The sequence below is a fragment of the Oreochromis aureus genome, linkage group 11, assembly GCF_013358895.1.
Source record: "Oreochromis aureus strain Israel breed Guangdong linkage group 11, ZZ_aureus, whole genome shotgun sequence".
Classification (NCBI taxonomy): Eukaryota; Metazoa; Chordata; class Actinopteri; order Cichliformes; family Cichlidae; genus Oreochromis; species Oreochromis aureus.
Genome location: NC_052952.1, coordinates 7,492,581 through 7,517,394, shown reverse-complemented (window position 1 = coordinate 7,517,394; position 24,814 = coordinate 7,492,581). Strand labels below are relative to the sequence as shown.

Below are 24,814 nucleotides of genomic sequence, written 5' to 3'. Positions count from 1 at the left end.
ATGTATTAGATCACATTCTCGTGATGACAGCGGAGTGATTATGCAGCTGTTTTACTGTTTTGTCTTTGCAGATCTTATCCATAGTGCCTTTTTTATTTAGATGATCACTTTCAGAATTGTATTTTACACCCAATTAAATTAAAACTTCCACCCCTTTGTACTGTATTTCAGACTGTAGTTAACTAAATGCATGCATTAGACAGTACACTACACTCTATATTTCCAACAACCAACAAATCAGGCAGTGTAACACGAACCAGCACAGGTGAACATCAGGTCAGTATCTTACCCTTGATCCTGGGGGACCATCTCTACCAGGTGAGCCAGGACTTCCGGGAACTCCCTGAGAAAAACACAAACACAGGGGTTTGAAATACTGTGACTGACTGAGGATTTATGCTTCAGTGGGAAATCTACGCCATAGCTACATAGTAACCACTAACAAATCTGAAACCCTACGGTCCAAACTGATGCTAACCTGCCTAAAACTGTAACCACACGGCATGTTGAGACAGCGCGCAGCTATTGTGAATGGCCTTTTCAGCAGTGTCAATCTCCAGCTACTTTTTTACACCAGGTTTTGAATTTACCTGTGACAACTTATTTCAATATAAGAAATAATAACAGCATTAATGTAAGGACTTACGAATGTCGGCATAATCATGGAGTGATTTTGTTAAAACTGTGGGAATGGATGTGAAGGAATGGACAAATAAATGGAAAAACTGGAGGTACACAGATGTCTGTCCATGAAAAAAACTAATCAGAGCAAAGAGCAAGGGCCCAGGAGGGGAAGATGCCCCAGCTTTTTATTTGTTTCTATTGGCTGGTGTTAGGATTAAAATTATTTAAGCTGTTTTTTATATACACATTGTGATGGGCTCATTAAAGAGTTGGAGCTCCGTGTTTGAGGGTCGGAAGCTTCATTCAGCGCTATGACTGAATTGAAATATTGTAATTGACGTAGAGTGCAGAGGGTTTTTTTGCAGCATGCTTACACATCATAACTAGTTAACACTCAGGATGATATTTTCTGGGCCGAGGGAGTCTGAACAGAATGTCCCAAACTTAGATAATAAATCAGTAGGATATTTATAATCAAGGCTACGCAGGGAGGTGTTTTCTTTTTCTGTCTCCGTTATTCCAGGAAGGAGCTAATTCCGAGGTCGGAGAGAAGACTCGTGGGGAGACAGCAGGACCACCACGTCGCTTCCGGAAGAATACTTGTTTTTGTTGGGGTATAAAACTGCACGGCTCGATCCAGGGTCATCCTTTCTGTGAAGACAGATGGCTGATTTCACAGAGAGGTCCAGTGCTGTAACTTGTAATTTTAACTGCTGAAGCAAATTATTATTTTTTTTAACAATAGACATTCTCCAGTACTTCCTGGAGACTGAACACCACACTGGCTCCGTGCATAAATCAGCGGGACATGACTGAACGGTAATTAACACATAATGCACAACACAGATTCATAAATGCCAGTGACATCATCGGCCGCTTGTGTAGGTTGCATCGTTGTCCATCAGCAGGAATCTCATCATAATTAGGGATATGTATTTTTAGTATTTCCATGCAGTCATCTTGGTTGCTGCTGACCTGATATGAGCAGGAAACCAAAGGACTTAAATCAGCCCTCAAAATCAGATTTTCTTTAAAATTGTGAATTCATTTGATTTCTTTCTTCTTCTTCTTTTTGCACTATAATCCATTACAGCCCAGTGAATTTTTAAAAAGTGTTTTAGCTGCCGAATCACGTACAGTATAACAAGGAAAGTCTTTATCCATAAATGTCTCATAATAATTAAAATACGTACAGACGTGCTACTAAAGGTCAGAACAGCTGAGGATTTGCTATCTTGCTCAACAATGCTTTGACGGCAGTGGACATAAATCTGATTTATAAAAAGGACCAGCTTTTAACCCTCTGGACACAGACAGTCTTCATATCAGCTCCATCTCCTGCCCCATTTCCCCTTCATCCGCCTCTCCGCAGGTCAATGCACACACAGCCAATTCCAAAATGCAGCCACGGACTACGTGCTGAGGTGATTTATATCCGCACTTCAGTATTAGTGGAGGGCTCATAAAACAGGACAGTTAACACTGTTAAAGGTTCTACAAATTACAGGACGGGGTCGTGGAGGACAGGCCTCATATGATTAATGATGTGCCGCCGTTCAGATGTTGGCTGATGTGCACTCTCCCATGACATCTGCAATAATACCTCCCCTGCAACTTTCACTCAGATATCGACAAACTTCAAGAAACACGTGGAGCGGGGAGGCAAACCTCCACGTCTGCACAAAACACAAAGACTGATGAAAATCATTGTTGACAACTGAGGCCTAAAGACAAAGTTATTAAAGCAAACTGCAAAAGAAAAAAGAAGCCAAAAAATGTTATGAAAGTATTGTGACTCTAAGTAAAATGTAAATAAAAAGAATAATTCAATAATTTAAACACTACATCAACAAACACTACATATTAAATGTTAAATAAAAAGTGTGCTGCATCATCTTTTCTTTCAAAAAAGCGGTAAGACTAATTTCTCATAGTTTTCATAGTAAAATGATTTCAGCTGCTCGACACTTCTGGGTTTCTTTTTATGGTAAATACGCCAAAATATGTGTGGGACACGTCCAGTTTAGCAGCTGTACTGTTTTACTATCAAGCCCTGCTGTCATAAGCTGTACATGTGTTCTGGGTTCTCCTGCTTTCATAAGTCAAACCTTTCCTCAGAACTATATTATCTGGGTGGCAGCGTAAGTTTAGCCTTTACAAAAGAAGACTATATCCATGTCACATGCATTAATGTAACCCACCACACACCATCAGAGAAATTTGCAGCCTAGATGGTCCACATCCTCTTTAGTCCGGAGGATGAGACTCCTTACTTCAAGGAAGAATTTAACATTTTTAAACCTGAAACCACAGGACAGTTTTCCACTTTACCTCAGTCTCTGAAATTAGCTCAGGCAAAAAGGACAGTAACATTTCTAAATGTTATTTCAATACATTTTTTTCCTCGGCATGATAGAGTTTCAGCTTGCATTTGTGGATAGTGATTAACTCTGTTCTCAGACAGGATGTCCTCCTGACCACATGCAGTGATTTCCAGTACAGAACTGTGCTGTGTTTATAATACAACACTGTATGAGGCCCTGAAGATCACAGCTGTTTATTACTGGCTTTAATTTAATCTTTTAAAGATATCATATACTGTGCAAGATAAATTACTCGAACTGCAAATTTAGATTGCTCTGTTTTACTGATAAGTCACCACCCTCCTCCGCCCTTATAATAATGCCACTATTTAACCCAATTAGCTCTGAGATAATACACCATGTGGGGTTTTTTTTTGTAGAGAACTAGAGAGGCTTTCAAGTCTTTATTTTTATTATTATTGTTTTTATTGTTTTGCTTTTGTCTTGACTTTCCTTTGAATGAGTTCCCTGTATAACATTTAAATTGAGCTAAATGTGTTAAAAACAAATAAAATGTCAGTTTCAACATTAAATACGCTGTTTTTGTATTATTAAATTTAATATAGAGTTTAATTAATTTGGATATAATGGTATTGCATAGTTATTCATATTTTACATTATCCCGTTTAGTGTTTTTGGTTTCTTTTTTTGGAGAGCAGTTGAAGAAATTTTTCAGTCAAGTCAAACTTTATTGGAACAGTTTTCTGAACTTCTCTACCTGTACCGATTTTTTTTTAACCACTTTTAAGAAAAAAACTCTAACTTTCAGTTATAGTCTAACTATAAAATATTCAGTATTTGATCATAAAATATTAAAATATTCTTTTGTTTCTTGATAAATGCTGCATAATTCACAACACCCTGAGAATAAAATGAACAGGCAGGCCAAAGAAATTAATAATTGGCGTGTGCGAGTGATTCTGATTCAATACATTAGCCTCGGGATTTGCACACACACGGAAATGCACAGCTGTAAATTCCCTTGGTGTCTGGCAGATAAAGGACTGAGTGAGATGAGGGGGTCAGGTGGGGCAACCATATATATCCGCAGAAGATCAAGAATGAGACCAATTTGAAATTATTGCCTATACCAAAACAACCCGCATCCCTCTCTCAGACAAAACCAAAATTATTAGTCGATAACAAACCCACACATGCACGCCGATAAACAAAATGAAAGCGAGAGATGAGAGAGATGGCTACGCACACAAACACACAGTCGCCGCTCTTCAATGCAGCTGCATTTTTCATTGTCAAGTTGAAACAGAGGTGGAGGGGATGCTGACGACAAGGTTACATTGTATTTACTGCAGGAAGAAACAGAGCGAGGGCGAGAGAGAGAGAGAGACTGAGGTAATTGATGCTTTAGAGTTGTGATACTCTCTGTGGTCCCTCGTATATTACAACAGGGCCCTGGAAGCTACATTATTCCCCCACTGAGCCACACACACACCCATTCATATTCCTCGCTGTGACAAAACACATTATTACTCAGTAAAATAGTGCAGCACAGGGCAGCACTGCCAGCTTTTATTAATAGGGCTATGCAGGCACAGAGAGCGCTAGATAGTGCCGCATCGAGGAGTGCTGAAGCTCTCTGTGAGCTCGTTGGGAGACTAGTTGTTCTCGCCTCCTGAGAGTGGCTAACGTTTCGCTTCTGAAAATTAACTAATAGACACAAACATTTTTGGGGCAAATAGCAAAAAGTTTGCAATTTGCAATTTGTTGGGCATTGAAATGCAGGTGAGTTAAAATCCTGAAGCATAAAATAACAAACAGCTTCACAGCTGCACACTTTATCTCCACCATGCTGTTACACTACCGAATGATCCAGCACCCCCATCCAATCGAGCTTTATTACATGTGCAAAATTAAAAAGAGTTCTTATGTTAAATATCCTGTTGTGTGCAAAGATGTCGAGTGCCATTAGCTTGACTACCCAGGCTTCACTTGACCACTGAGAATTATTAATTAGTTGATAATTCTTACAGTACGGAACAAAATTGGCTGATTCAACTGTTTGAGGAAACCATCAGAAAACGACCGTCCAAACATGGAGCCTGTGTGCTCTGCAGATCGATGTACGAGTGTGACACGATCAGGGGGAAGATGGGAACAGTGACTGTAACAAATTGTGCTCAGCGATGTAAAAAAAATAAAATAAAAATAAATAAAATATAAGACTGCCCCTTTTTTTTGCTCTGTGCTGAAGCCATCTCTCAAAATCAAAACTTTTGCACTGTCAGCTCTGCGTGTAGAACTCGAGTGCAGCTGTTGTAATTAATTTAAGATGAGTTTTATCAAATTATTCTCTGAAATGTTCTTATCCCTGTAAACGTCTGGAGGTATGGTTTGCAAAGACACAAGGCAGAAGGCCTCTAGATGTTAGTTCATGTGCTAATAAATGACACTCATAAATTATATCAATACTCCATCTCAAATGCGTTGAAACGCATTTTCTTTTCTTCAACCAAAGCTGATGCATCCAGATAAATACCACACGCCTGAAAGGGTTCTTGGCCACTTCAAATGTCAATGGATTTTCTCAGTCTCCCAGTCAGAAGCCGAAAAGCATTATCTGTGTTCCTTTTCCAGTTCATAAGTTTGATAAAAGCCACCATTTCTACAACAGGCGGGCCTGCACAGAGCGGAGAGGATAGTGCTGCGTCAGGAGCTGCTTTAGCTCAGTGCGAACAAGTGTGAGGAAGTGAGAAAGAACTTTTACGACTCTCGCCTTCCTTTTTCTTCGCTTTCAAACAAAGTAAATTCAGCAAACCTCCGAGGCTCACTGAAATGCATGCACATCGCTTGGTATTATTTTTTTAATTATCAGCTAAAAACAGAAAAACTAACTTGAAAAAAGTAGAAAAATGGTCCGTCAAGAAGCACTTCTACAATAATGAAACTCTGTGCTCTCTGTAGACTCCTACAGGTAAGTGATTCATTTAATATTTAAACAGTCTAGCTGCAAAACAGCAGAGATTCAGACTCCAGCTCAGCTTACACACCCATTACTCACCCTCACAGTTGTTTTCACTTAATTAGACTGATTAGCTCTGTTTTCAGGAGTCGTGCGTGTATATTACCTTTGCTGGGGACATAAATCTGTTTACATAGTCACATTCTTAAGACTTATTTCCCTTTGGAGGCTAAATACCAAGTCTTTATACCATAGCATTAAATTTTATGGTGAAAACTTGATCCAAGGTTGTAGTAGGGTGAGGTTTTTTGGGGGGGCAGTAAAAGTAATGTCCTCTGAAGTGATGGAGACATTGTATATTAGTGGTTTGGGTCTATGACCTTCCACAATGACCTAACCTGAATCTGATTAAATACAGATTTATTATAATACAGATACATTAAGAGAAGCACATAAGTGACATATTCTTCCTTGAAAAATAAGCGTCTCCTGGTACACAGCTACTGAAACAATGACTGTGTCTTTGCTGATGTCCAGGGCTCCCAGTAGAACACCATTAAATTAATTCAGTATTACTTTGGATTGGTTCAGTGCAGAATAATGGAGACGCCTGTGATGATTATTCACATCTCACTGATTCCATTAGACTGCTCCATGACCGTGTGCATGTGTAGACTGCTAAAACACACCCACACACACTAAAACCCACCAACCACTAGCATTAAGACCAGATTCTTTCAGTCCTCTAATTTGGATCTGACATGTTATTCCAGCCCATCCCAGAGATGCTCAGCCTGACTGAAATCAGGGAAATAAGGTGGCCAAGTCGACACCCTACAGCTGTCAGGGTGTACCTCTGTCATGAAACTGGGGGTTAAGTGTTTAGGTGCAAGCATAAGTAACATCCAGATAAAGTTTCCCAGCAGAATATTGCCCAGAGCCTCACACCGCAAAGCCATGCGGCCGTCTACATGATGTCATCAGACCAGGCTAACCTCTTTTCCTTTGGACCACATTTGGCAGGTATTAAACCGGAAACACCCACAAGAGCAGCAAGTTCAGCCCTTGCTGTTACCCTGGACAATGCACTGACCTCCTTGAGTTGCTGCTGTTCCCTGCACACACTGTCCCATATAGTAATTTATAAGATCTGTTTTTAGATTGTAGTTATTTCAGTATTTAGGTTTACATTTATTTGAGTATTTATTCTATTTATTTCAGCTGTTTTACCTATCGTTCAGTAGAATGCTGCATATACTGAGACCTACTGTAAAGCACTGTTTCATTTGTATCATGTCAAATAGTTCAATGACAATGAGAGCTGAGTCTGAGTAAACGTTGCTGAGATCTTCACACTTGGACATTTATCTTGGTTTCAAAACATCACCTTCAAGAGCTGCTATAATGTGTCCACCTCCCTGAAGAGGGCCACTGTAACAAGCCAATCAGAGTTAATCACACTTCTCTCCCCCCTCCCTTCTCTCCCACTCATTTACATTGTGCAATTATGAAATGATCAGGAGCAACACAACAACTGTGTCTACAACTGATCAAATGAAGCCACAGTAGTTCTAAACAAACCAATAATTCGCCCTGTCAGCACTGGCCTGGCAAACATGTCACCAATATTGGCTACACAGGCTGGCGTACAAGTCATTTATGATTTTTTTCAGTCCAGTGCATTTTATCTATCACATTAGATATTTACTGGTGATTTAATCATTTTGGTAAAACATTTTATTTATTCCTAACTAGGTTATCTGCTATAGTTCATCAGAAATAACACACTGACTCAGAACTAAAGAATTTAGACAGAAAGTCCATGTCAGCCTTAGTAAGAATGGCCAAAAGTATCAAGGAAACAAGAAAAATAATTTTAAAAAATCAAATGAAAACACAGAAATATGCTTTTATAGAGTAACACGTCTCATTTCTGTGAGCGTACAGGTCCACGGCACCTTTTAATGGATGTAGGACTCATTTCAAGTCTGCACACACACACACACACACACACACACACACACACACACACACACACACACACACACACACACACACACACACACACACACACACACACACACACACACACACACACAGCTGGGTATACTTAATAGTACTTAGCTCCTATAGGTAAGAGAGAAACACAGGAGGAAAACATTGTGTTTCAGGCAGGCTGGAAAGTAATTCCCTCTCCATGTTGTACTTTGTAATGTAGGGAATCAGATCAGCGTGCCGCGAAACACACTTTACTGCTATGTTTTACAGCAGTGACCATTTTTGGGAAATGTTCTTACCATTGGTCCGGAAGGGCCGGCCTCTCCTCTCTCTCCTTTCTCCCCAGGAGCTCCCTGTAAAACAAACAATGTCACTGCGGCTGGGCTGGACTCATGGGCCTCGTGATAGCCACGGACTGGAAAAGCCAACATCAGTTATCTTAATAAGATGCCGGGCCATTTCTTTGGACAAGATCCGAGAAAGGTCTGGAAGTCTATTTGAGGCATATGTCAACATTTGTCAGTTCACAATGGCAGGTGGTAGACAGCTTAATATCAAGTGCAGTCATAATTGCACACATTTCTGAACTTGCTGAAGAAAGATGGGAACAAAACTGCAAAAAGCACACGTCCAGTGACCAGTTATCATAATTCAGTGAAAGTGCTGCTTGGGAATGACAAAACTTGATATGTTACTTGATCCCAAAGTTTTATTTTTGTTATTACAGGAAGTTGTGCGAGTTTCACCGCTAAAGCAATTGTGGAAAAATCCACCTTTACGCCAGTAAAGTCTTACCGGAGGCCCCTGAATGGAGAGTCCGTTGGGTCCTTGAGGACCAGGTTGCCCTGGGGGTCCAGAAGGGCCAACCTCTCCTACGGGCCCTTGAGGTCCCTGTGAAAAACAACACCACGTGGAACCAAAGTAGCAACTTTAAGTTACATATAGTAACACAGATTGCTGAGAAAGATAAACCCCGTGGTTCTTTAGTTTGACCCCCTGAGGATAAAAATGTTTTTGTGACCTCCTCACTCTCCAGAATCTGGAATGGCAAAATTTAAGAGTGCAGAACACGACTGCATAGTCAGCAATAAAAAAATGTCATTTAAAGGCATGACAGCCTTTTACATCAATTTAACCGTCTGTAGCATCTCCTGATGTGAGACTCTCTGTTGGAGAGATAAAGGAACTGGCCTGAGTCGGGCTCAGAGGCTCATTTTCATAAACAAGGCTAAAAGAGCGTGGGAGCTTTATAGCTTTACTAAATATAAAAACGGACACGATCGCTGCTTCTGTTCAGGTTGTTCTACATGTTTTTGATCAATTTAATCTCCAAAGAATGTTTAAGAGATTTTTTGTGCCAATTCAGCATGATGTCCATCGAGTTTAGATGGTTGCCATCCATCCGAAGTCAGGTCTTTGCAGTTCATTTCATTGGTGTGTATGGATTACAAACCGAGTTCACACAACAGGAGACAGAAAGGAGAAATTCCTACAAACCACGACTGATTCGCAGTATTTGTGGCTTGTTGGCTGAGCGGCAGCAGTAGCCAAAGTAATCGTTGCTCCAGCTGTATTTATTATTTTAAAGTTCAGCCTTAGAGGTAGTTGGGTCATGGCTGCCTTATCCATGCACATGATCAAAAGAAAGCATGGATCAGATATACATGAGTGGAGAGGAAATGAAAATAAACAGAGAGAAATGCTGTTTTTTATCTCATATTAAACTTTATATTATTCTCATAAAAATATGGCACCAAAGTAAATCACTTTAAGGTTTATTTTGCTAACAGAACAATTTATTTTGCATTTTATCCACCGTTATCCTGTAATCTGTAATTCACTCAAATGAATTAGTAGCATTGAATAAAGATGAGTTCAGGGAGGAGCACACTGATGACACAGATGTACGAATGCTGCTGTTAGGATGATCGGACAGGCACACAGTACTGTGTTAAAGTCTTGAATCACCAGTCATTTCTTTATATTTTGCCAAATAAATGTGGAAAAAGTGCAATGAGTTATTGAAACATGTCCAAACATTCATGTAAATACAGTATAGAAGGGAAAACTAGAGTTTGTAAAAATTCCTCTGAAAAAGTAGCCCGCTCTCACTCTCGAGGCCTAATATAATTCTGATTTGTCAAGTCCTGCGGCGTTCCTAGGGAACGCGAAAGGTGACCATCTGTGTGTGCTACGTGCTGGGTAATGGATGAAATCCAGTAGAATGATGCTCCTGTTGTAATACATGTTCCAGCCATGTATTCCAGCCCTAACCCTAACCTTATCCCTAACCTTAACCACCACTTTAATAACATTAGATAGTGTTTTCCAAAGCGATTTAAGTAAAATGAACGTACATGTGTAGATTCATTCCAAATGGTTCTCATGTTTCCTCATTTTTTCCGATCTCATAATCTAGGGATGTGTTGGGTGCCCGGAAGTGTAACATATTGACGATTTGTCACCTAGTGTAAAATGTTACGCTTTGGGAGAATGTGTTGTGAAAAAATAGCACTTCAGTCTGGCTCCTTGGACGCAAAATCTGAAGAAATAAGGGGTGACTCGAGAGCTTTGCACAGCACTGTATATTAATATCCTCTACTGTGTGTATGTGTCTGTGCCTGCGGTACAGAAAGCCACATCTCTCTTCATAGCTAACATAATTACACCCATGAAAAACATCACATACAGTCATTACTGACTATATGTTTTGGTTTATTTTTTTGTGGGACACTTCATGTGTCGCACTTGACGCGCTGCCGCTGAGGTAAAAAAGTGGAACATATGGTTGCGATATGCAACCTTATTTTCCTGACTGACAGTCCTGAGGTTTTCAGCACAAGCTGCAGCACCAATGTTGCCTCCTTCAAAGAAGAAAAAGCTTCAGAACTTGTTTTTTTAAGATTAAATTCCACTCATGGGAACTGAGTTTTGGTTCAGAGAAATTTCCACCAGGATCAGGATCTGTAGCGACTGCTGCAGCTGGATGTTTAGTAACAGTTTGGAACAGACGACCATACCAAAACCGGAGCAGATGCAAACATCACAGTCAGTCAGGATGGCGGCGAGTGGAGGTAAACTAGACAAGTGAGATATACCCTTGCAAATATCAGCTTCCTTTAAACCACAGGTATGTAACCTGAATGCTGTTGAAACTCTTTCAAAGTCAGATATTTTACACTTTCATCACTGACTCTGTCGTTAAACATAAGGCGATGGTTGCTTTGTTCTTGGACCCACTGATGTAGACCAGCACATGCAGAATACCACACAAAAATAAACAAATCATCCGGGCATCCATTTAAATTTATTACACAGTGAGAGACAAACTCACTGGCTTTTGCAAACTGATCCACCTTCATTTTGTTCATGCAGACTGACTGACTGAACTGTGACAGGTGAAATCATGAGGCTCTACTAAAGGGGTTAGATGTCATCCAAGAAACATATTTCAAAGTTCAAGGCTCAATTTATCCCTCTGTAAAAATCACGGAAATTATGCCCATTTATGCTGGCAGCCGTACTCGCAGCCATTTCCCACCTGCTTCTTGCCACAGCACACACCAAAATTTCGTCTGGCAAAATCCAGTCTCAACATTATTTTTAACTCATGCGGCGATTCTGCTTTCCCACTGTGGAACATTTTTCATGCCTTAACCGTGTGAAATACAGTAAATGTTCAAGACTGTAGCAGAACAATAGAGTGTCCCAGAATTTAAGAGCATTTTACAAACCGTCACTCCTGGCTCGCCTCTGTCTCCTCTGGCTCCTCGTATGCCTGGACCACCCTGAAACAAACACCAGAGACACACGGTAATAACAGAAAGAAAAAAAACATGGGTTGTAAGAGTGTAAATTTATCAAGACTTCCACTAAAACATGGAAACTGGGGTTTATGTTTAAAAATATACTAAATGTAGAACGCCACGTGTCTTTCATATGAATGGATTGTGAGGCTCATGGACAGAAGCCAGCACTGATCATAATGCTGTAAACTGCCCCTGTGAGCTCTACACTTTATTACGCTGCATCTGCATCTGTGACTAACAGCGAGAATCTAAAGCCGTAAACCTCAGGCTGACCCTTCTATCCTCGAGGTTTATCCAGGGACAGGCAACACACATCTGCTAATCATTGGCCCATTTGGGATATATCCTCTTCCTGTGTTTGCTTAACTAGGTCTGCCTTGGGAAGCTGGGGGCAACTAGGTAGTTCCTGAAGTATTTAACCGTAGGGGACAAGGGCAGGAGGAATATGAGAAAAGACATGCAGATGTGGTAAAAGCAAGAGGTGAGCCATACTTTACTTTTTTTCTTAGCAGATTATCTTTTCGATAATTTCTATCAATTGGAAGTCAACACCAATCAGTTTGCTTTAATATGCCCTCGGTAGATGTAGGATATATTGTCTCTTTTAGATGTAGTCAGTGCTCTCTGCAGGGATTCCTTATGTCTGTGCTGGTCTTGGATTGTTTACCTAAACGTAAAGTGACAGAATTTACAGGCTAAATTAGCTAACAAAACCAAAATCAAAGTTTAATGAAAGCGAATGTAACAGCAGACCAAGTTAACCAAATCAAAAAGGGTTTTTTCCAGTGTTTTTAGTTTTCGATGTGGAGGAATACTCGTTGTTAGACAGCCAAAGGTTTGCTCCTGGGCCACAACTCTATTAACAAAAAAAGCTACAGATGACAGCCAATATCTCAACATGAAGCTTTTAATTTCATTTTGTCAGGTAGGACAGGAATGATTACAATGACCAATGACCCCAAGAATTATTTTGAAATACTTTCAATCGATGGTGAAATGGCTCTTTGTAAAATCACATCAGGGGAAAAGTAGTATTTAAAATGACTGGGCCTGTTCATCAGTTCAAAAATGTATCTCTGTTGTTTTAATGGATTCTTCTAAACAATCAGAGCACTTGATGGAGGCACGGAAAAACCTGCAGAGAAACTGAAATGAGCTTCCAACAGTAACAGCACATGTAATTATATTTGGATTTTTCCACGAGACTTTAATGAATGTGGAAAAAACGGAGCAATTATTGTTCAACTTAACAATTTTATGCCGAAGGGAAATTTACATTTTTTAAATAATGCTTGGATCTCAAACAGCATGGGCACTATTCATTTTGAACAAACAGACATGGCAGGTTGAGCATGTCTTGCTTTCCTTAGTTTTAGATTGATTGTTGACTGATGTTCAGCGTTGAGTTGAGTCTGTGCCAAATCAGACGGCACAGATTGCAGTTCAGCTCAGCCAATCAATAGTATTTGAAATGCTGAAAAGTGAAGAGGTCTGCTGCTGTGTGAGGCAGGAAAAGACGTACATCTGGCAGTGAATGCAAACATAAAAATTACTCTGAGGAAGAAAGGCTCAGCATTGTTGTGAGTGATTACGTCCGTAGTCTGCACACTGGAAAAATACAGCAGACAAAAGTGCATGTTCTGTTTATTACAAAAACTTTCTTTCTGCTATTACAGTTTCTTATTTGGCTCCTTGTTTTTTTTCATGACATTACTGAAATTACCCATTTAATATTATTCTAAAATTAAGTCAGTGTGCAAAACCTTCAACTTCTAGGTGACCACTTTTAATCACTAGCTGATTGCAATGGTTACATGATGGGAGGCAACCTGTTTCTGACGACTGTGGTCCAACTTGGACTTATTACAGTCACTTTCAGACAGATTAGCAAAGTCTTGCAAATAATTAGCATCTAATTTATAAATACAGACTGATGCAATCTAAAGACTCACTTGGAATCAATCTAAGTAAGTCTGCAAGGATATGCAACATCTCTGCAAGATGTCTAATTGCAAGAGAAGACTCGATTGGACTGGTTACCCACTGCCTGTATTCTGGTTATAGCCCCAGTACAGTTGTGGTCAGAAGTTTACATCCACTCATTCATCCATGTCACAGTAATTTTAGGTTTTTAAGGAACTGTTCTTTTTACAGGGTGGAATGCATGCACAGCATACATCTTTAATGAAATGCAATGAAATTTCCATCCTGCAGCAACTACGTCACTATTTGTGGAGGAATTTCAGAATTTCTGTTTCAAGTCTATGAGGTTGTGGCTGGACTCTGAATGTAAGTAGTTACAGTGTTAATAATATGTTTAATGTAAATGTATATGTATGTAGATGGCAACAGATTTACGATGTTCACCAATTTATCACTAACAGACTAAATGTAACTGTCAATTTGATCCCATTTAATCGCAAACTGATAGCTGATTAACGCCATCTTACCACCTTTTTATTGCCATCTTTGTACCAAAGTCGCTTTGGTACTCGCTTGCTTTAGTAAGAAGCAACCGAGTGCGAGTGATTGCAAACATGTTCCCCATCTTTGAAGCAACCATTTCAAATGCAACTAGATTGCAAGTTCATTTCACACAGTTGCATTAATTTTAGTTGAACCGTAGTCTTCAACTACTGTTTCCCCCAATGTGACTGTAGTATTAGACGCTGTATCAGGTATCCATCTACCTGATACACGTTTATTTTACAGCTTTATTTGATTGAGCTTTACCCCCCTCCCCCTTTTTTTGAGAGAACAAAGTGTTAGCAGCACAACAACAGAAGAGTCGATCTCTGTTTTCACAGTACACGTGAACCAACCGTTATATTGTCTTTAACAAGGGGAGTTGTAATAATTTTTCCTCCTTTCTCTAAATCCCAATGACAATACAGTGTGCAGTTTTAGCACAAAAGCAGCTATGATTTCGCCATCACACCATTCATCTATTCCCATATCCTGCAGTTAAAATGTGATTTAAGAAGCCCATTCAATGTGGGCGAGAGTAACAGACACAGACAGAGCGACAGAAACAGTTACAGAGAGGCATAAAACGACAATAAAACGAGAGAAAGAGCCCGAAGCAGGAGGAGGAGGTAAAATAAATAAAACAGAGAAAAACAATGAAAAGTGAGAAGCTAAGGTATTTTCTATATTGATCTCTGGAAAACAGAAGAAGCAACAGAGACTGTATATAGAAAACATGAAAGAAACAGAGAACAATATGTAATCCTAAATATTACATGAGAAATTTCAATTCTTTGGTAGTTTCCCCATAAAATGTGAATATTTTATACAACATAGAGCTTGCCTTTGCTATAGAACTGGAGTTTTAACAAATCCAGAGGGAGAGGGCTGTGACCTGTGGATATAACCCTACCAATGAGAAAGCAGATCTGGCTCGTTGGACAAGGAAAAAAAATAGGGGGGAATTTTACTTGGCTGTGATAAATGGAGTCGCCCAGTAATTACTTTCTCAAACTATACCAGTGTGGATCTACACCCCTCTCCTCCCCCCGCTACCCAAAGGTGCCGACAAAGACAAAGAGAGAGAACTTAAGAAGCGATAGCGCAAATGAAAGTGGTGAAGAGAGAAAAAGAAGAATTTAGACAAAAAGTCTCGGGCTGCAAATGAGCTCATTTAGTCGCTCTCATCTCCCGACCTCTTTCTGGTACAATCTGTGATTGCGTGAGAGGAATACAGCTGTTCGGCATGTACACCCCAACTCTTTCTAACATTCAGCCACCTCAGTGAAAATGCCTCTAAGAAATGGAAAAGTGTCTTCAGGCATTAATTGATGAAAGGAAAAAAGACTTGTTATTGTGTATATGTCACAAAACATAGGGTAGACTCTAAAAGCACTTTTATCTACCCTTTGATATCATGTCGTTTTGTGTTGCTGGATATATTCACCCTGTTCCATCTAGAGTTTATTCACAGTGTGATATATTACATATTTAGATGTCTTTTGCTCTGGTCTTTGTGATTTTGTCATAAACTATAGTTAGACTAAGCTTCTGTATCTGAACTGTGAAGCAGGAGGTAACACCTTTGATTGCAAAAGTATTAATTAACATCTTGCTGAATAGAAGTCCTATGTGGAGTAAAATCGACAGCACTGACCTTAACTAAAATTAATTCAGTCGAAGTATGTTCACATTGAAAATGTTGGACTGACTTTGACATTACGAGCAGTGTCCACTAATGACCATCCAAACACTTTTTCTTTACTTCTGTAGAATTTTCTAGTTGATGACAGTCTTGAGAGACAAGATGAAGCGAATGAGTAACTGATCTAAAGGAAGAGTTCAATTGAGTTTCTAACAACACAAAGAAGGATAAAAAGCACAGAGAGCAGAGGAAATATTTAAAGGATTTCCACATCAGAGTGATTCCACATCAGATGATTTGTTCATAAAAGGCAGAGTATGAGTGTTTAAGTAACTACATTAAAGAATAAATGCGTATAAATATCTTCTTACAGGTGGTCCAGATGGTCCTGGAGGTCCTTTACTGTCCTGAGAGCAGGTACAGGCATGAGGCATGGGAGGGCACTGCTCTTCAACTCTCTGAAAATAGACAGTTCACAGAATGTGTGTGCTGTGTCTTTGGTCAATATTCAGGTCAGGCTTGAGCTGCACTAAAAACACACATAAACAGGCTTTGACTTTGCCGGAAAAAAAGATAACACTTGTAAAACATGCTATCATTGGCCGGTTTGTCTTAGGTGTTTGGATCCGTGTTAAATTTACAGCCCAGTAAAAGTAATATTTTTGCCTGGTCACCTTGACTACTACAAATAATTTAATAACTTATATCATACTGTGGACTTCTTTGGTCAATGGAGAACAAACCAGCTAAAAATACATCTTTTTCTTAGAGAAAAGCACATCTTTCCCCTTAAGAAAGTTCATTTTGCAATTACAGAAACAACTAATTTTTAGTTTAAATGCAGCATAAACTGTTTTCTTTATTATTACTACACAACTGCATATTTTTTTACAAACCGTAAATGCAGACAATGTCCTTACAAAGTGCATTTAAATAAAGTTTTTTTTAAAAAACTATACTTCAGTGAGAGTGAGTAATCAATACTTTTTGCATGCCTACTTGTTTCAAATTTGTACTTACTGAATAAACTCAACTACTCCCTAACTAAAATAATCACACAAGAACTTAATACTGAAATACAAAATAAACTCAAAACGCTGGGTACCAGACCCAGCCCCTGCACTTTTAAAACAAGTCAGCACACATTCTAATTGCCAGCTAACCACTAGCACTCAAGGCTACATGACCCACGTGAAGACCCGAATTCTTAACCCCTGCTGACAGGACTCCGACTTACTCAAGGGCTCTGCTAAAAACAGGCCATTGTTGCTAGGTAGTTACTAGGCAACACGGTAATATCATAATATCTACTTACCTGCATGCCAAGTTTGGCTGCTCAACTCCTGATCATGTAGGAGGAGTTGGCAGCCAAAGAAACACATATTTTTACAATAAGATTTGACTCTTTTGCTGTAGCCGTACAACTTACCTTAAAAACAACACACTGAAAATAAATAAAAGTCAATGCAGCTTATCACCTTGAAGTTATTTAATTTTTCAGACACCGCGAGTTTCTGCACTCATGACAATAACTGCCATGCATTTTATTACCCAGTGATGTGTTGATAACACTCAGGCCTCAGAGAAATTGGTTAGTACGTTGAGATATTGCATTTTGAACCCTATTGTACAGGTGTGCAATTAATAAGTATCTTAGTGTTTGCTCAGTGGATTACATTTTATGCCTGGGGTGTTAATTGATTGGTGCTACCATAAAGGCAGACACACACTTTTTGTGACTTTTTGTCTATGCATAATACACAACTGGTCTCATTAAGAGAATTTCTTTCACATTAAACTAAATTAATTGAATAAGCATTTTGGCTTTGATTGGAACCATACTTATCACTTTAATTATGGAGTTTTAATATTCTGTGAATAATGCACAGAAGAAGAGAGGTCAGGTACGTACCAAATTATCTCATAGAGTAGGTTTAAGTAGAGGGAGAAATGTTACTTACCAGTGCTGGCAGCTCACAACACTTATCTCTGCTGGCCCAGGAAGTACTGCAGATAATGTCAAACATCTGGAGCTGGAACTGTAAAACACATGTGGATGTATGAGTACATATGGATATACATATAAACTTTGCATTAATACTGCAGTTGCGATGTATATTAGGTAAATAAAATGCTGAATTAAAAGACAACTTGCATTAGAAATGCAATATTACCCAGGATTTTTGTAATGCTGTGTTTCTGTGTTGATAAGAAGCAAGAAGACAGACAGCTTGGCTGCTTAGGAGCTTTAATAACAAGCTGAAATGTGCTGGAAGACAGATATATGAAGTCTAGCTGATTGCTTTAATAAACAAACTGGATGTTCTCAATGCTCCGCTGGTCTTGGCCTGGCTATAAATTATGTCACTGGCTTATGTCTGATTCATTTCAAAATTTTAGCATCAAAACTTAAGAGGGGCTCTGCTCCCGTACACTGTTTATTTTATTAGAAGAGCAGTGTTGACATTCCCAATACCTCAAACTTCGTCATTCCAGTGTAATGCATATATAATCAGAGACAACCTATATTTATGGAAAACCCCTCTTAAACGTAAAAAAATTAAAATAAAGCAGTTTCATCTAGGAAACTGAGTTCATGTTGAATATAGTAGAAAACTGTATTTCTTTACACTGTTGTATTACTCCTATAATCATCAGATTTACTGTGTCATTTATAATGATGGGATGCACATTTTTTTCAGATCTGCTGATAAAAGTCTTAAGGTTGTTAAAAAAACAAACAAAAATCAGTTAAATTACATTTAATTTAAAAGATACCCAACACCCTTATTTACATAATATCATCAGATGATAAATAATACCATATGCAGTTCAATTTATTGGGAAGATGAAAATTTGTAAATGAAAATTTGGCTCAGATGTTTTTAATTCCTAAAGACTGGTGCGCTCTCCTGCTGCTGATGTGGCACTGCTTATAATTATATATCTGTAGTGCTTGTATTGCAGCACCGCAGGGGGTCTTGGAATTTAAGAGCCTGAGTTCTTACAGTAGAGCTGGAACTAATGTTAAGAGCAAAAGATACGGGCTTGCTGTGAATCGTTTGGGGGTTTGACCCATTTTCATTTCATAATTTGAGCTCACTGACAAATGCTATATGTCTCATTATACCCTCACCAGAGCCTTTATTAGGTCCACCTGTTCAAGTGCTCGTTAAAGCAAATGCATGGCAGTAACTCAATGCATTTAGGGATGTAGATATGGTTAAGATGACCTGCTGAAGTTCAAGTGGTGCATTTGAATGGGAAAAAAGGGGGATTTAAGTGACTTTGAATGTGGCATGGTTGTTGGTGCCAGAGTATTTTGCAAGCTGCTGATTTAGTATGTTCCAGCATAACCATCCCTAAGATTTACACAGAATGGTCCAAAGTAGAAAAAAACATCCAGTGAGTGTGTATCTGAGTAAAAAGTACCTCTTTGATGCCAGAGGTTAGAGGAGAACGGCTGGACTGGTTTAAGCTGATAGGAAGGCAACAGTAGCACGAATAACCCCTCGTTACAACCAATGTAAGGAAGAGCTTAAATTGGTAAAGCTCTGAAGCTAAAGCATGTCAAATCTGAGTGTCAGATGGGGGACAGCAGCAGAAGACCACACCACACGTCACTCTTGTCAGGTAAGAACAGGAAACTGAGGCTACAGCTATCACTAATTCACTAAAATGGGAATACTGTAAAAACATTAACTGGTCAGATGAGTCTCAATTTCTGGGGGATATTTTTTGACACACTTTGGGTCCATTAGTACAAACAGGGCATCATTTACATGACCACAGCTTACCTGAGTATTGTTGCTAAACATGTCCATCCCTTTATGACCATTCTGTATTCCAGCAGGATAACGTACCATGTCACAAAGCTCAAATACTCTCACTGGTTTCTTAAACACTCACAATACTCGGCTGGCCTCCACAGTCACTACATCATTCACATCACGGATGTGCAGCTGACAAATCTGAAATCACTTTGTGAAGCTGTCATGTGAACATGGACCAGTATTTGTGAGGAATATTTCCAGCGCCTTGTTGAATCTGTACCAAAAAGCATTAAGGCAACTCTGATGACAAATCGGGGTTGAAACGGTTGCTAACAAGGTGTAACTAATGAAGCACCCAGTGAGTGTATGATTTTATTCTGTCACACTTGTACTCCTTTAAATCAACTAAACACAAAGGTAATTATGAACACGAACATGTTTACGATTGTTTCCAGTTCAATTTGTTTCCACTTGTAAAACATAGAATTGTTAGACTAAATTGATTCTTCTGTACGACATGAGATTCAGATTCCATTTTCAAGTGCTTTTTGCAAATACTGTTGGCAACCCAGTAGACATTTTTTTAAATAAATAGCCATTTTCTTCACTGGCAGTGGAGAACAATCTGTTAGGTAGAGAAAATATAATTAAAGAGCATTTATCAGCTGATATTTTTCTTTGGAAAAGCTCAGTAGTATACATTTACCACTGGGCTTTTGGAAATACTTAGTATTTCCAAACGCCCAGGTTATCTTACCTTCATCCCTCACTGTGTCTGCCAAAAGCTCTTTTTTTTGAGTGCCTGTGCTATTTAATGGGTAGAGAACAGCTAACACAGAATATATAAAACACTTTGTGCATTTCCACTTGCAATAAATAAAATGAACTCCTACTGAGTGACTTAATGAAATGGTTGTGAATATTTATGGCTGCCACTTAACAGGCCATAATTATGCACACACACACGCACACACACACTCACTCAGGTGCCTGGTCATTTCTGGTAATTTGAAACAGATTGTAAAATGACTCTGGCAAGAAGCAACTTCACCTTTCCCTGTTCATTTTTCAAGTCATCCTATCAGCTGCTGTCTTGAAACAAAACCTACATGTGCATTTGTTAATACACTTTGGAGTCAGTGCTTCCTTTTTACATTGATCCAAACAAGTATTCATACTAACCGGAGCAGAGCTGTCTTGTCTACCTCTGGATCGAACCGTCCTTCCGAGGACCTCCATTCCATCGGTGGTGATGTTACCAGCTGCATTAATGTATTTCTCCCCAACCACTGAGCAATCCAGTACCACCTTCACAGACATCTTGCTGATGGTCACATGGAGCTGAATGGGCAAAAAGATAATTGGGTGCATTAGAAATGCTTTGGCGGTGTGTCTGAAATCACTCACTCCACACTATACGGAGCACTACATAGAGTTTACCATTTTGCAGGTCTGCCCAAACACACAAACAGCTACACAGACGTCAAATGGAGCTGCTGATTTTAAGTGCAGCACTGTCACAGGTAATGATCAGCCAGAGTATAAAACATCTGACTCCCTTCACTGTGAATGTTCCAGAAGAGCGCGTCAACAATTTGCAATCTTTTTACTTACTAATCAGTCACAATGAGTTCTTTTGTGTATGTATTTTTTAATAAAACCAGTCTAAAAGCATCCACACACTTCAATTACCCTGTCTGAGCTGAGTGCTGGATGCCTGTGAGCTAAAACTGCCTCCTTAGAGGAAACCGCTGCCAGAGCCATGAACCGTGAAATTCAACTGGTCACACAGTTAATGAGCAAAGAGGGCAGCATCATGCTGAAGGACAGGAATAAACTAGACTATTAGTGTCCGCATTATTCACAATTACGTGAACTACTTTGCTCTTTCACATTACTTAAGCCGGTTTTAAGCCACAGGACTACAAATGCATGTGTCCACTTCTAAATGCATGCACAAAGCCACACAAACAAGCTACAGCTAATGTGGAGTTTGACAAAGTTCATATTCAAGTGTCAGAGACCATTCATCAGCTGACGCGTACGCGCCCGCTTTACTGTAGAACGACTTTCTGTTCTCATCCTCTGTTCTGCACACTTCACTGGGCATGAAGGGTGTGTGAGTGTGTGAGTGCTACACTTTTATGATATAAAAGATGATGAAATCCTCTATGGTGCAGACATTTTGCCGACATTCTGTGGCATTTAGTGGTTTCAGTTCAGGTTAACATTGGTGTTTAGGGAATGAATGCAGGCCAGTGTGTGTTTGTGTGTGCAGAAAAGATGTCAGTCACTCACCTTCAGGCTAGCTGGATTTCCTAAAGCAATGACTGATTTTCAGGCTTGTGGAGGTCTTGAAAACTAAAGACTGATACACTCTTCCCTTCTTAACAGTGGATTGTGTGAAATCGGAATAATCGGGTTGACAGTTGCAGGAAGCAGATATACGCTGTTTACTACTCATTCACTGTATTTTGCACTCATGATAAACAGATAAATGTGTTTTTAACTACTAAAGACTTTCTGTTTTTTATAGTTTGCTTGCAGCCTGAGCACTTTTGACCAAGCACATTTAAAAACCATTTGGTTAGGGAAAACATTTGTGGAATAACAATTTGAAACAATCGGCTATCCTGTGGTGCTGATTTAGCATTTCTAATATCTTTTTTGATTATATATGTTTTTGAATGGTGGATGCAACAAAAAGTCTTGCCCCTTCTATCCTCTGGCTATCCAGTATCCCCAGAGGCTTAAATCAGCAGACTAGCTGACAGGTTTTCAGATTGATATTAAATGTCTTTTATTGCTTTCCTCATTGTTTGATGAATCATTAAAAAACAATCTCTGAACTAAAATAAAGCCCCTCTCCATGTATAATGCACTCATCACCAATTACTTAGCTGCTCTTGTCCTATGACAGCTGGGATAGGCTCCAGCCCCCACAACCCTGAAATGGATAAGCAATTAAGCAAATGGATGAATCAGTGTCTAAAGCCCCTGAATTCACTAACATTTCATAGTCCCAGGTTGCCAAATTGCTGCCAGCCTCTTCCAGTATCTATACCCTAAGCCAGCCTCTTCCAGTATCTATGATCCAACACATGGACTGGACTTCCTCAACATGTCTTGGAAGAAGCTCTATTTCATTGTCAGTGTGTTCAAGGGTCTTATCTAAAAACCTGCAGGACACCGCCCTCGAACACACCCCTGCCCCTAAGACATCTGACATATCTTAATGTAAGAAAAAGAAGTGCAATTTAAATAATACATCTCTGCTGTGGTAAATGAAAGAAATCTGTCAGCGCAGCTCTTTGGACTTAAATTTAAAGAAATAAATGTGTAAAATTACAGAAAGTAGCTCAATGGTCAGACTGTCCTGTAATTATAATTGACAGAAAATATCATTTTATTAGAACATACAGGAACTTTCCTATCATTTAATTGTTCATCTCTAAGTTGATTACTTCTGTGTAGTATGAAGGGCCAATGCTGGAGGTCTTTATTTATTTTAAAGCCATAAAACTAAATCTTTATAATGCTTTCTAATATGTTTTATATTGCTATAAAATGCAAAGATACAGTTAATATTTTTCAAAGCCATCCTATGGGGCCGACTGGTGAATTTGCAAGGCCGATTCTGGACCCCAAACCTTATGTTTGACACCCTTGTCCTATGACGTGCATATGAAAGTATCATGACTGGCTAGAAGTTAAACATGCACAGTTATTTGTGAACAATCAGCACATGCAGCGTTGCGAGCGTTGCCTTGCTTATATTGTTTCCTCACTTGCACTAGAGCGTACACAGAATTTCAATAACACATAAAGGCTTATTAATAATTCATTTATACTTTATATCTTTTTAAAAAGACCTTCAATAATGTATATAGCTTTAAGAATCGTTGTACCCCTCATACTCTTATACACGACTAATTGCATATAGGTTTTTATTTTCATCCGTAGCTCATATTCTTATAGCTTATATCTTACTTTTACACTGAAGCTCACCAGTTGTTTTAATAGTTTTGTTCTCACCCTGTTGATTATGTGATGATTTTCCACAGAGATTCATCTCAAAGGGCTGCACTTGATCTCACATCATAGTTAGGTACAATCAACTACATCCTCTAGTATCCCAGCACAGACCACCCAGTGTCAGTGGCCTTGTGGCATCCCTTAGAGAAGGACTCAGTAAAGACTACACACAGAATTAAAAAGATGACTCTTTTAAACAGGCTTCTTTTATTTACACTGCAACAAATGAGTGACTTTAAAACTACCTTCAACATTACGAGACTGTTTTGTGTTTGTATTTGTCCATTTGAGACAAACACACACACCTAATAAGAGATAAATTCTCAAAACTGAGACTTGGAAATATAACTTATCAGTGCGGCATAAGACAATAAAGTAAAACAAAAGCCATGACAACAATAACTGAGAATGGAATTTAAGAAATATAACTAGTATAATGCTTTTTGCATTGAGCTGTACCTTGCAGGTCAGATGGCTGGCTGGAGCCGCTCACAGCCAATACTGCTGCCATAACAAGATAAATTACTCTGTTGCTGTCTCCCGCTCGTTCTCCTTCACACACACAGAGACACACAGACACACACACGCACACACACGCTGCTATTTTCTGCTGTCTTAAACATCAGCTGCATGTGAAATATAAAGTACCTCAGTTGCTTGTATCTCTGTCAAAAGATAGTTTATTTCACTTTAACACAACTTGTTTTGCTTTATTTTTCAGGTTAAATAAATAAATAAATTTGTGACTGTGTGACTGACAGCGCTATGTTATGTTTGTCATGTTGCAGATATAACTTGGGTGATGAGTCTCACAAATTGAACTCAAAAGTACTATGATATCAGAAAAACAAAAACATAACACAGAGCTATCACTATTATCATGGCTGTATATGAATGTCAACATAAAGTAAAATATGTAGAAATGATTATTTTGGGGATTCAGTAGTATGTAGCTGCACCAGGCACATCAGGCTTGAGCACCTGCTCCTTTTATGTGTGTGTGCGTGTCCTGCCTGTACCTCTCAACAGTAACATTTAACTACAAATCACAATTTTGCTAAATAAAAGGATCTCGCTTGCATCAGTCACATGACTACCATTAACCAATGCTCGCCCTTGACGGCAGAGCGTGCTGGTTACGAGGTGGGAACGAGCTCGCAAAGAGCACCCGGATTTTTGCT

General features: G+C 39.1%; 1 protein-coding gene across 1 annotated transcript in view; it reads right to left on the bottom strand.

Moving 5' to 3' along the window:
* Window positions 1-24,814, bottom strand: part of col14a1a (collagen, type XIV, alpha 1a) — a 151,009-nt gene that overhangs the window by 23,418 nt on the left and 102,777 nt on the right. Inside the window, exons 34-40 of the mRNA XM_039619618.1 lie at window positions 20,781-20,939; window positions 17,787-17,864; window positions 16,197-16,283; window positions 11,640-11,693; window positions 8,701-8,796; window positions 8,205-8,258; window positions 290-343 (exon numbers count right to left, since the gene is read on the bottom strand). Of these exons, the coding sequence (XP_039475552.1) occupies window positions 290-343; window positions 8,205-8,258; window positions 8,701-8,796; window positions 11,640-11,693; window positions 16,197-16,283; window positions 17,787-17,864; window positions 20,781-20,939 (582 nt within the window). The remainder of the gene's footprint in view (window positions 1-289; window positions 344-8,204; window positions 8,259-8,700; window positions 8,797-11,639; window positions 11,694-16,196; window positions 16,284-17,786; window positions 17,865-20,780; window positions 20,940-24,814) is intronic.